Here is a 13,431-nt window from a genome sequence, read left to right as displayed (position 1 = left end):
GTAAACAAAACGAATGAGTCCTGAACTCTCAGAATGCTGGGACTGAAACTAGGAGGACCATAAGTTTTCCTGTGACTTAACTTCAAGAGTACTGCTTATAGAACTAATGCTTAAATCTTCACCCCACCACTATCTTTGATGTGTACTAGTAAATACTAACCAGAATGAAAACATGAACAGGACTTTGTTCATGTCATGAACAAAGCAGTACTAAGTAATATTTAGCAATACTCACTTTTTTTCCCCCCCTAAAAGAAATACAACTTACAAAAGCCTTATTACTAAAAATCTTCCAGGTATGACTTTTATACCATCTTTGCCAGCTCCTTATTCCTCAGGTTCTGTGTCAAAGCACCTAGTGAAGAGAAACTTGGAAGTAAATGAACCACAAGCCAATACCTTATCAGCTGTCTCCAATAACACATTTCGACTGCTTTGTATCATCTCATTACTCCAATACCTAACCTAACATACCCTAGCTCTGCATCAAAAACTAAAGATTTGAATGTATTATTAGCAGTTCATCTAAAAGGAGCTGTATAAAATTAATCACACAAGAGACTGATTTTGCCTATCACACACATTACTTTCTTCTGCTGTTGAAAATGAAGTCTTTATTACATGTTCAAGCTGAATGCTCAGTAGAAATTCCTTTCCATTTCTTTTCCTGATGGCATTTTTGCAGTCAAAAATAAGGTTGCTCATACTGAAGACCATGAACAACAGAAAAATATTACTGGAGCAGCTGCACATAATATTGAGTTAGTGCACTACATCCTTAAGAAGCAAGTTTGTGCTGAAAAAAAATACATGATTCTTACGAGTTCCACTACAAGCTCCATTCAACGGTAGGCAAAAAGAAAAACCACCCAACCACCCAAACAACCACCCAAAACCCACAAGCATAAAAAGAAACCCAGAATGACAAGCAGCAATGCAGTTCACAGAATCACAGAAGAAGAGCTTAGAAGGAACCTCAATGATTGTCTAATCCAACCTTTCTTGTTAAAAACGCAGTCTAGGCAAGAAAGCCCAACACCCTGTCCAGCTGAATCCCACATATCCAGTGTTGTGGAATCCACCACTTCCCCAGGGAGTTTATTCCAATGGTTGATTATTCTCATTGTGAAAGATCTTCCTCTTGTGTCTAATCACAATCTCATCAGGATTAACTTTTATCCATTATCCCTTATCTTTTCACATGGGTCCTTGTAAACTGGGAGTCTCCACGTATGTTGTAGCCACCCTTCAAATACTGGCTCATGATGATGAGATCTACCCTGAGCCTTAATGCTCTGTCAAAACTGAATTTGCCTTGGCATAATTCCCATATTCAGGACCTCTTTGACCGGATTTATTTGTAATATTTAGTAACTGACATGATCTCAAATGAATGAAGAGCAAAAAAGCTTCCTCCTTTTAGAATTTGAACAAAATTAGTGTTTTCAGTTCATGCTGCCCAGCTCCCCAAATACTTCCTACACCTGAATCTAAACAGGACAACTTGTGTTCACTTTAGCACAGTACACACACTTCCTCAGCCTTACCCAACCACTACCACTGACACCAAAACTTGTCAATTTTTACTTCATTTTCCACATAAGTCTCTGCTATCTTTCAACTCCAGAGTCCAGCCAGTCTCACTATGATGAAAATATTGTGCCTTTAAAATAAACCCTTATTTACCAAACTTTTTATCAAAACATCAAAACCATTTTGTAACTCTTTTCTAAACCATCAGTTTTACTAATATCACTTTAAGCTTTTCGAGAATACTGAACTTCACAGCAACTATTTTAGGTATATTTATCTACAATCAAAAACACGACTGGATCTGTATTTCACATCTCCAGATGCAGCTTGGATTTTTCCTCACAAACATGTAACGATACATTTAGCTTTATATACATTTAGCTTTATAAGAAAGAAGGGTGACGGAGAACACAATTGGCACTTGCAAATTCCCACACTACCAGAACATGTAAGACAGATCTATACAGTTTCTGTGTCATTATTTCTGTCTTTCCCACCCCACAAGTTTCATCTCTAAGTATTGTTACACCTACTCTCGGATTACTGATCTTAATGGGGTGTAAAATCTAATACTGTTTTAGAAGAACCCCAGTAGAAAATAAACCAGCTGCCTCCCAGATCTGCAAGCTTAACAAATGTGTATCTACACAACCAGACTACCAACTTTGTAATCTTTAAGACTGAGAACAAGTTTGACAACGCCTATTGTCTAAGAAAGACATGTTGACTGAAATGTAATTATGCTTTTCCCTCGTGAAACAAAATCTCTTGAGTTTCCAATTTTGCCTGTGACTGATGACAAGCAACCCAGCTTAAGAGCTATCCAGGTGTAGTGGGTTGATGCTGGCGGGATGCCAGACACTCACCAAAGCCTCTCTATCACTCCCCTCTGCAGCTGGCCAGGGGAGAGAAAATACAAGGGTTCATGACTTGACATACGGACAGAGAGAGATCACTCATCAAATATCACCACAAGCAGAACAGGCTCAGATTAGAGATATTAACTGAATTTATTACTAACAAAATCAGAGCATGATAATGAGAAGTAAAATAAAACCTTCAAAACACTTTACCTCCACCCCTTCTTCCCCTCCTTCCCAGCTCTACCTCCTAACCCAACATCACAGGGAGACCTGGAATTTGGGTTATGGTAAAAAACACAAAAAAACCTGAAAACAAACCTTGAAGACTCTTGCTTTTTTATACCAATGTGACTCAGAGCTTTTAGAGGGCCAAGGACTTTAAACCACCTAAATCTCGCGTGAGGAAACCCTCCCCGAGAGTTGTTGTTTTAAAAAGCAACAAATGATTATACTCTTCCAAAGCCCGTAGGACAAGTTCCTGTTTCAAAATGTTCATTCCTAGTAAATTTTGCTTTTAAACATCCTCTTTGTTATTAATGGACATAAAAGCAGTTCATACAATGTTATCATATACTTTTGCTTTTTTCAGGATTCAGGAAGGAAATTTTTACTGAACACATTTCTGCACCATTAACAACAATTTTATCATTATACAGTAATACAAGATTCCTTTGGTTTCCAAACACATTTAAGCTTCTTTTAATTTTCTGGGCATGACAACACAATCTCCAAGTTGCATCATCTTCTCTATGTCTTAACTAATCTGTACTAATTAACTGCCATCCATTTTAATTTCCATATGAAATTACTTCAAATTCATTAGGGTGAAAAGAGAGTAGCCAATAAGGAACTCCATTCTACCACAGACCACTGTAATTGCACCTCATTTTTAGACTCTTAAACACTGAACAAGTCACATTTGCACCACTTCAGCTAAAGCATGTTCCCTTTCCATAATTTCATTTAGCTTTGTACATGCACCTTCCTGACCAAAAAACCCAAAAAATCCTGAGGTACATAGTGGTAATGGTACCTAGAGCACACTTTCCTATTCTTGAGAGTACAGCAGGCTACATCACTTTAGATTCATCTGTGATACACACAGAGACTATTATGATGCTCAACAGAGGCCGCAAAATGTCAATAAAAACAGTTAAAGTATTTCCAAGCTTCTCTAAAGATGCTAAACCAGACTTGAACTTCATGCTAACCACCCAAACTAAGACTAGCTCCAGGCAGTCAACTCCAGTGCCCCTGAGCAGTATCATCAACTGACACGTGGACTGGAGAGCTCTAGACTCCAGAGCAGAGGATGCTGGCTTACCAAGGCATGTTTTAAAGTGACTCAGTAATACATTGTTAGACGCTCTTATATTTAACTATAAAAATACACTTTTGAGTATGTACTGTGTACAGAATTTGCTTATAATACATTATGTCCCACAAATCAACGCAGTGAAAATCAAAGAACCTGCTCATATAAAAGAACAGAGTACATCTGAAGCACTGGTAGGTCTGGAGTCTAGAGCCATTTGCCAAAGGAAGACACTAATCCTGTGCTCTGCAGTGACTGTTTTAACAGGTTATTTAGAGTAATACATAGCATCTGACAGAGCAAGCACATAATTCATAAATCAGAAGGCCATGTATTTGTGCTTCTTGAAAGGCTGAAGAGCAGCCTGATTTAGCATCTTGCTAAGAAAATAAAATCTGCTGAAACAGCAGGACAGCAGTATTCCTTCTCTTGCCACCAATTTTCATCCTTTTGCAACAGCTGTTTCACTAATTCACACATTTAAGTACTCAACTAGTCAGAACTACAACTTCAAACTAAAACCAAGCAGGCAGGTTTCAAAGCCACTATCACTGGAAGTATTTCTTCCTATCTGTACTTTAACTTACAGCAATACTCCAATCAAAGGACAGATGTAAAAATCAAGAATATTTGCTTTAAGAGTGACAGTCATTGCCTTCTGTTTTTTTTAAGGGAGATGACCTGCCAGAAGACACTTTAATCAATTGTTTTGAAACTCATGTAATAAGCAATACATCTTTATGACTGGCAAGTCTACTCAAGAAGCCTGGGTACCTTCAGCATCACAAGTTACTTGTACTACTTTCCCCCCTTGGCAGAGTTAAGGCTGTGTATGCTTAAAAGAAAGACACTGAATTGTTCCACATCCCTTAAAAGATATATTTCTTCAAGAGTAGTAACTGCAAGAAGAATGAGTTGGAAGAACGTTTTTGTTAGCTGCACTTCTACTAAAAACACGTTTAGGTTGACCGAGTTCAGCAAACCTTCAAGATGCCTAACAGTTTTTAACCTCTTCTCCATCTCAGTTTACCAATATGGACACTCAAAAGTGCTTCAAAGAAAGACCAGGACTAAAAAAACACCCCCGTTTATTTTAAGTAAAGTGTTTAAAATTTCCAGAAAATTCTCATTTCCTGATGTAGTTCAGCTTAAATGCTTGTATACAATCCTCCTCTGCAGAGCAAAATAAACTTTTGCAGAGTTTATTTCTGAGACCCAACTCCCTGAATTGATGGTACATAAAGTCTACAGTCTAATACTCAGAGTTACTAATAAAAAAACAAAACCTGAACAGTCTTATTAAAACTACTACTGGTAGCTAAGTAGCACAACCAAATGATTATTCTTCGGTTAAGCGGTACAACACATGTACAGAAGTGCATAGAACTATCTTTTCAATAAAACCCAAGGACACTCTCAGGTACCTAGATCTTTGGAGTTCCCATGAGTACAAACCTACGGTTCATTCTCTGGGTTTCTGTTTTTGAAGTACCTGAGTTGATGAGAATTTTCATTTTAGAAAGGCCTTGCAAAGCATTTACATTACAGATATATACAATGTCAAAGGACCTAAAGCACATGGGAGGCAAACCTCAGGTCATCCAAATAATAAGCTAGAAAAGGAAACTAAGTGTTTTAGTTCACACAAGTCACTTAAAGCAGTTTCTGCATGGAACAACGAATAGAAAACAGAAGAAAGTACCTCTTGTCCAGTAAGAAAGAGTAAGAGATCTCCTTCCTCTTCTTCACACATGTGAATTTGTATCACTGTTCGAATGGCAGCCTCAAGGTAGTCCCTTTCAGGTTCTGGAGTATAGAATATCTCCACAGGATGGGTACGACCCGGGATAGTTAGAAGAGGACAGTTATCAAAATAGATCTGAAACTTGCCAGCATCTAAAGTAGCACTCATAACTATAACCTGTGGATTTGGAGGACAAAAAGTTACTCAACGTTTAGAAGAACTTGTGACATGTATGCAATTAATTTTAAGAAAGTAAATTGTTGACTGTGATATAAGAATGCTTAATTAACCTGAATACAGCATCCTTGATATAAAGGTTCAAAAAAATTTCAAGTCCAATACATTAAGTTAAGCTACAATTATACTGTTTCTAGGAGCTTCCTCAATACAAAACAAGTCGAGAATTTCCTAGGGTTAGCCTTCCAATATACATGATCACAGACCAAAAATAAAAATTTATAAAAATCAGCTAATGGTAAGCACACAAATACTTTATCCAGTATGATGCAACTAGAACAGAGATGCTGTTGGATTTCATCATTACTGACCTTCAAATCAGATCTTTGTCTTACAACTTCCTTCAGAACTCCCATCAAGATGTCCGTAGCCAGTGTTCTCTCATGGGCCTCATCAAGAATTATAACACCATAGCGCTCCAGCAAAGGATCGTTCATTGCTTCACGGAGTAACATACCATCGGTCATGTACCTGAACAGATGGAAACAATTCCAACACACATTCTGGTTATTAGCTCTGATGCAGAATCCTCTTCCATATTCACTATGCTGCTTGAACTAAGCTTTTAATCAACGTTTTAAAACTGGAAACACCAGCAAACTACTTTCAACACTAACAAAATAGAGTACAAGTGAAATCTGGGATTATAGGGTGAAAGCTTAAAAAAAAGGGAGGGGGGGGGACCAGAGGAAACAAGGTTCAGTAACATTTACAATAGCTTGTAGAGTATTACTGGCAGACTTCCACATCTAAGCTCAAGAGAAAGGAAAAGAAGGGGAAGACACCCTCTAAAATCCAAGATATACTGTTTCTATACAAAGGATTGCTCTCCTTTTCTGTCTGCAGATCATCTCTTGACTTCCTACTTTTCTGCTGTTATTTTTTTTTTCCATATTAACTTTATGCCCAGCCCTTCAACTACTTGCATGACCAAAGAGAAGACATCTTTTGACAGAAAAGCATTAATCCTTGAACCACACCATGGTGTTTTTAACTGAGCATTTTGAACACAATTTTCAAATGCTATATGAAATGCACCTGGTTCCTGGCAGCACAGAAGTCTGTAGCAGCTGATAAGTAAAAAACACTCCTGACTATGTGTCCCAGAGCCAGTTTTGAATCTTTTGAAGTTCTCTTTACTGAATTAAGCAACTAAACTTCACCAGAAGTACCCTGAGTAGAAGACACCACACATAAAACATCAGCTGAATGCACAACAAAGAAAAACTGCATGTTGAAGGGGTTTATTATGAATAGTACCTTAATAAAAAAAACTTTCTTTTTATGGATCATTTGAAATTAATTTCTATAGGGTACAGTGACTTCTTTAAGAGGAATGAATAATTTTCAACTCTATTCATGCCTCACACCTCAGGTCTCTCTCAGCTCATGCTACAGCTCCAGCATCTCTTCCCCACTCAGACACAAAGCACCAATCCACAGAGTCACTCCCTTATTACTCCCTTCCTAACTTTGCTCATACCCTTGATTACCCTGTGATTTCCCCACCTCCAAGTATTGTTATACCTTTACCTGACAGCTGCCATACTTACTTCAAAATGGTTTTTGCACTACTGCAATCCTCAAACCGAATGGAGTAGCCAACCTCCTGGCCCAACATGACATCCATCTCATCAGCAACACGCTGTGCCACGCTCATGGCAGCCACTCGCCGGGGCTGGGTACACGCCACTCCCCTCTTTGGGCCAGGCAACGAGCGCATGTAGTCAACGCACCACTGAGGGATCTGCCAACAGCAAAATTCAAATGGTCACACAGAACTTGTAACCTTTGTACTGAAGCCAAAGTTAGCTAGAATTCCACTGAGATGTCAACTGCACACACAGTAATATCCAAAGCAGGAGAGAAGACAGACTAGCTGGTTGGATCTGATGCCACTAAATAAAGCATATGCTTGTTATGTATACACTTAACTATCCTTGAGGTTATCAATACATAGGTTCACAGTACATTTTAGCCCTGTTAGAGCAATATAGCTTTTACAGGTGCTTAGCAGCAGTCAACATGCTCCAGAGCAACCAAAATTAAAGCTAATATGCTCAAAATTTGAAATTAGTAGCACAGGTAAAATTTTACAGCAAGCAAAATGTATTTTGTGTCTTGAAAAAATAATGCTTATTAATATGTTTAAGCAAAAATAATAATTTTAGTAATAAAGAACTGTCTTAATCAAGAAGTGCAACAAATAAAACTAAGAGATCATTATGTTCATTATGTTCATTACTGTTCTTCAGAAATTTCATCAACCAAATATAAAACCCCTATGTTTTCCTTCCTGTGTTAGCACATTTTATTAGCCTGATACAAGTTTTCTGCTCCTATTAGGAATACGGAAACAGTAAGAAATCATCCAAAATAAGTCTTATTCAGAATTCTTAAAGTCAGTAACAGTTTGGTGGAGATACATTATTCTCAACCTGCTCTCAGTGTTATGAGGAAACATCTCCAGGCCTAACTAGTTCCATGCCTACAGACTAAAAAAAACCCACTCATTCTTAGTAATTCTTTTCCAAGTATTCTTAAAAGCACAAAGAGGAAAAGAAACCATATCCTTTATATATTGTACCAGTGAGAAATAATAGAGAAAGCAGTATAACTTAAACCAGGAAAATGATGGTTCTTCATCATTATATTTTCACAGCAAAATGGACACAAGTAAACAGTAAAACATAATCAGAAGCAGATGCGTGTAGTCTAAAGCATTTTTTAAACTAAGAATATACTTCTGCTATGAATATAAGATCAATAAAGCAAACAATCAAAATATGACAGGAGACTACTAGACTGCTGTGAAGACCTCAGTTTCTGAAAATCTTATTCAAAACTACAACTAATTTGCAGTTCTTGAACACTAACAGCAGCAACATGAAACCCTATCCTGTAACATACATGGCTCCTCTGCTTCCCAAGTCACTAGTAACAGCTCAACAAAGTATGTATTAGAGTATATAGAAGTACATTACGTGAAGATTTTGACTTAAAACTGAGCAAGTCCTGAAATATATTCTGAACCAGCAGGTCTGTCAGGCCACTGCTGCATGAAATAAAACCAATTTAAAACTGAATTTCCAGTAAACAGCACAACTTTCAGCACTGGTGCCAACTGAAGGAAAGGGCTCCACAGACTTCCCTGTGCTAAGCTGATACAGACGATCACAAGGTGGCTTTTCCTGTCCAGCTTTTAAAGACATACAAATACTGGGAAAAAGGACTGTGCCACACCGCATTTTTTACTTCAGTCGTGTCTGGGAATATACTCAGCACTTCCTATCATTTGGTTCTTGTGAAACCTAGCCTAGAGTTAATTCCACTGACAGAAAAAAAAGTATGCCATCATCAAAACCCCTGACCTTTCCTACAAAAAGGTGACTTTATCAATATCAAAAGCAGGAGGAATGGCTTTACTTAGCATCATTTAATCTCAAGGACTTTCTCAATTAAGAGATTTTCAAATATAACTTCTATGAACACAAGGAGGTAGTGACTCACATTCAGTGGCCTCTAAGACCAAGGATAAATGGACTAAGGGTTGTTAAACACTACTTCAAAGTCAAAGGAACTTCACCATTTTAAGGAACGCATAGCAGGATACAGAAGAGCACTGCCCTTTCTGGCATTTTTGAGCCTCTCCAACTTACTGAAAATATCCTCAATTAAGTTACATGGTAGAATTCTCTGAATTTTCATTATTGGAGAACCTGTATCAGTTCTCCTGCACACTGCAAAGGACAAGGATTGAACTATACTCCACATCATACACCATATGGTGTATACACCATATACACCTTGCTTCTTGACTTGGCCTAGAAGTCCTGCTAAAGAAGTGGCATAACTTATGTTACATCAATATGCAAAGGAGACGCCACTCTACCACTCTCTTTACCAAACAAAGTGAAATTATTTTACCAGAACCATGTATGATCTCAGATTTAAAAGAGAGTGAACACTGCAATTACAGTAAATTATTACCCCTTCCTAAGAGAAATCTGACACACCCATTCCACCACTGACCCTGTTCCCAGCACATTTACAAACACCAGTTAACGTCGAAGGTTTAAATTACAAGTCAAGCCACTGCAAACCCTAAGGAACTGAAAATTAACATCTTGGCTTCCAATACACTTCTTCAGTACTCTGGGGCTTAAGTTTATGTGAAACAAGTGAGAAGTTTTATCTTCTGGTTTTTTTCCCATTGTCTGAGCCAAGTATTTCCAACCCTGGGTACTCTACAAGACTAATGGGAAAATATGCACATAATCATAGAATCACAAAATGGTTTCAGGTGGAAGGGCTCTTAAAGATCATCTGGATTCAATCATCCTGCCAGGGCTGCCATACACCACACCAGACTGCTACAAGCGCCATCCAACCTGGCCTTGAACACTGGCAGGGAAGAGGCACTCACACTTCTCCAGGAACCTGTTCTAGCATTTTACCACTCACACAGTGAAAAATTTCCTGAATTTTTCTAAATCTCCCCTCTTTCATTTTTAAAGTACTTTCTCCTTGTCTTATCACAATCTGCCCATGTGAAAAGTCACTCTACATGTTTTTAAAAGTCCTCTTGAGGTACTGAAATGCCACAATGAGGCCTCCTCAGAGCCTTCTCTTCTCTTCTCCAGGCTGAAAAATCCCAACTCTCTCAACCTGTCCAAATAAGAGATGTGCAGATAATAATCAGGGAAGTAACCTGAAAGGCAGCAGCTCACTATTAAAAAGATTATCTCCTACTGTATAGTCTTCTACTATCACAAGGAAAGAGAAGACATTAATTTTGGAAAAAATATTTCTCAAATGTTGCATGCTTTTGTTTGTATAAAGTTGACATTAACAGCTTATGTACATCTGCAGTTTGAGCATTAAAGGATTTCTTAGCTGCAGACAAGTATTTATCTTGCTCTGATCAATGAATTTAGGAAGAAACACAATCTTCCCCCAACAGATTTTAAGACAGCAATTAAACACAAAAACATGACACTATCACAGGCAAAACGAAGTTTTCATTAGGTGGCAGCAGGACAATTTTCAGTGATATGCCCCTACAGAGACACTGTCAATTGTTTAAAAATGTATCTGCAACTTCACACAGCAAATTCAGAAGAAGCAGGGAAAGTCCCAAGACAGCTTATGTGCTTCTGGTAGCTTAAATCCCATTTTTAGGAAAGATGTGTTAAATTACTTTAATCCTTTCAGAAAGTAAGGGTTAAAGTAGTAAGATAACTCAGGAAAAGTTTTCTGGCTGAGGAATTACATTGACACAACCCTTAGATCTTCAAATATTCAGATCACACAAGTAATCTTGTTTTCAAATAGGTAAGTACCATTTCATAACATAATATTCAGGATGCTGCATCTTTTAAATAATTACATAATCAAACCTTTCTGAAGAATTCTATACAGTCCTGGTCTTGGCTTATACAGTTAAAAAAAATACAGATAATGTCTTAACACTGCCGACTAACATAACATTGGCTCCTAGAATGTGTGGCAAGGCCCTGTAACTTCAGGTATTTCAGGTACAGCTAGGAAAGATATCCAATATACTACTCAGTCATTCACATTTTCTCAACATCCAAAATTGTATGACCAAATATTTACTGTCTGTTAAGACCTAAAGTCAGATACTATCCATTTTACAAAGACTAAAATATTCTTCTGTTTTTATTTTCTGCCTAGATAAAAAGATTTTATCAGATTACAGAACAAAAAACTTTACACTACTTTTCAACACAGACTTTAAACAGCAAACTAGAGGATAAAGTTTTGAACAAGCTTGCTCTGCTATTAATACCCAGGTGATCCTTGTATCTTAGATATTCAGTTTACTGGTCCTCAAAATTTTTGTAACTCTTAAGAAGGCTCTGCACATTTGTTACCACTACTTTTGGTGCTGAGGAAGACTTTTAAAGCCATTGGTCTAGCAAAAAAAAAAAAAAAAAAGTGATTCTTAACTGCAGCCCTAAAAAACTCTACAGCCTCTGAGAAGTTTCAGCACAGAAACACAAGACTCCACCTCTCAAGTTTCAGTATCACCAAAAGCTAATCAGATGTCAGAATCATCTGACATTTCAATTCCTTTTATCTGTAGCAGTAAGTTTCATAAAACATGAACAAGTTCATACTTTGTAGCTGGCATCTACAGACAGCTAAATAAATTATTTGGAACCACCACTTCAGTTTGTGGGTTAGTACACTTCTGTCACAACATTAAAGGTGTATCTTTCTCTCTCTACCAGAAACCTACCAATTATAAAGCCCAATGGAAGCAGGGGCCTGGAAGCAGTACTGGGTTTTTCAAGTGGAAGATGCTGTAAGATTCGCCTCACCTTTCACACTCATTAAGCAAATATAACATTCATCAAAGTAGTCTTACTCACAGTTTGTGTAGTATTCTTACACGATTAATTTCTCACACACCCAACAACACACTATCTTTAAAAAACACAGTAGCATACAGATAAGAACTCACCTGTGTTGTTTTACCAGACCCAGTCTCTCCAACCAGCACAAATGACTGATGCCTAACCAAAATATCTGTAAATCTTTCTTTATATTCCCAGACAGGAAGTTGTAGCCTTTTTTTCAGGATATCATAATATCGTGGGGTATGTGGTAGATTTGTGAAAGGGTTAATACTGTGTGGAATCATTGCTGGTTTTATAGCTGGTAACCCAGCAGCTGCATAATATGTTGAGTTAGATGTAGGTCGCAGATCTTTTTCCTTGTCCCTTTCTCTGTCACGGTCTCTATCTCTGTCACGATCCCGGTCACGATCCTTGGAACGGTCATCTCGGTCCCTGTCCCGGTCCCGATCCTTCCTGAAAGGAGTTAAGAGACACAGCAGAAAATGAGACACCTCAGTATTCAAATGCAGAGGAGGAATTTTAATACAGTGCAACCCTAAAAGTGCCCAGTGTAAAGTGGACACAAACCAAATCTTTTAAGGCTTGCAGGCAGCTACCCGGAAGGATAAGCACCAAGGAATAACAAGAGTACATATGATCCATACCATTGGATATACAGAGCTACACTTATTGTACTTAAACACTACAACAGTTCCTCTCCTTACAGGCAAGACTGAATAAAGCTATCACATGGAGAGATGAGCGTTTTAACTCTCTTCATCTAATGACTATAAAGAATCAGCTGCACAGTGTAGACGTCTCACAGTTCTCCCCATCCCCACTTGCTGCTGCAGAAAAATAAGAGAACACTAAATAGTCTTTCTGCTTACCTACTAAAGGAATTGTACTCATCCAAAAAAACTAACTTAAGCAAGTCATGGAAAGAATTTTGATTTTATTATTCTACAATTACTACGTGGCTATTTTTCTGTTTTGTTTCAACTCTTACACACAGTTCTGACTCCATCAACTTGGATATACAGGTTACTGAGTCTAGAACTTCAGACTTAAAACCAGCCACTACAGTCACAGAATTAGAATAATTTAGGTTGGAAATGACCCTTGAGATAATGAAGGTCAACTATTAACCCAACACTACCAAGCTGAAAAATATCTTCTGCAGTACTACCTCCTACCACACACTTAGCATTTATGTATTCACATTTGTTCCAAATACTAAGTAGAAAAATTCACTGCATGTGCAAAAGATAAACAGTACTCTCAAACTCTGACCTCAGTCTTTTTCACAGTTTCTGATTCTGTAAGTCCGTGTACTTGTTCCTGCACATAATCCCACCCTTCCTACAAACACAC

General features: G+C 37.8%; 1 protein-coding gene across 1 annotated transcript in view; it reads right to left on the bottom strand.

Annotated features, from left to right (window-relative positions):
• Nucleotides 1-13,431, bottom strand: part of DHX15 (DEAH-box helicase 15) — a 44,413-nt gene that overhangs the window by 25,884 nt on the left and 5,098 nt on the right. Inside the window, exons 2-5 of the mRNA XM_066317161.1 lie at nt 12,183-12,531; nt 7,246-7,439; nt 6,004-6,163; nt 5,414-5,632 (exon numbers count right to left, since the gene is read on the bottom strand). Of these exons, the coding sequence (XP_066173258.1) occupies nt 5,414-5,632; nt 6,004-6,163; nt 7,246-7,439; nt 12,183-12,531 (922 nt within the window). The remainder of the gene's footprint in view (nt 1-5,413; nt 5,633-6,003; nt 6,164-7,245; nt 7,440-12,182; nt 12,532-13,431) is intronic.

Source organism: Sylvia atricapilla, chromosome 4 (genome assembly GCF_009819655.1).
Source record: "Sylvia atricapilla isolate bSylAtr1 chromosome 4, bSylAtr1.pri, whole genome shotgun sequence".
Lineage (NCBI taxonomy): Eukaryota > Metazoa > Chordata > Aves > Passeriformes > Sylviidae > Sylvia > Sylvia atricapilla.
Note: the sequence above shows the minus strand (reverse complement) of the source record. Positions and strands in the feature narration are given on the sequence as shown.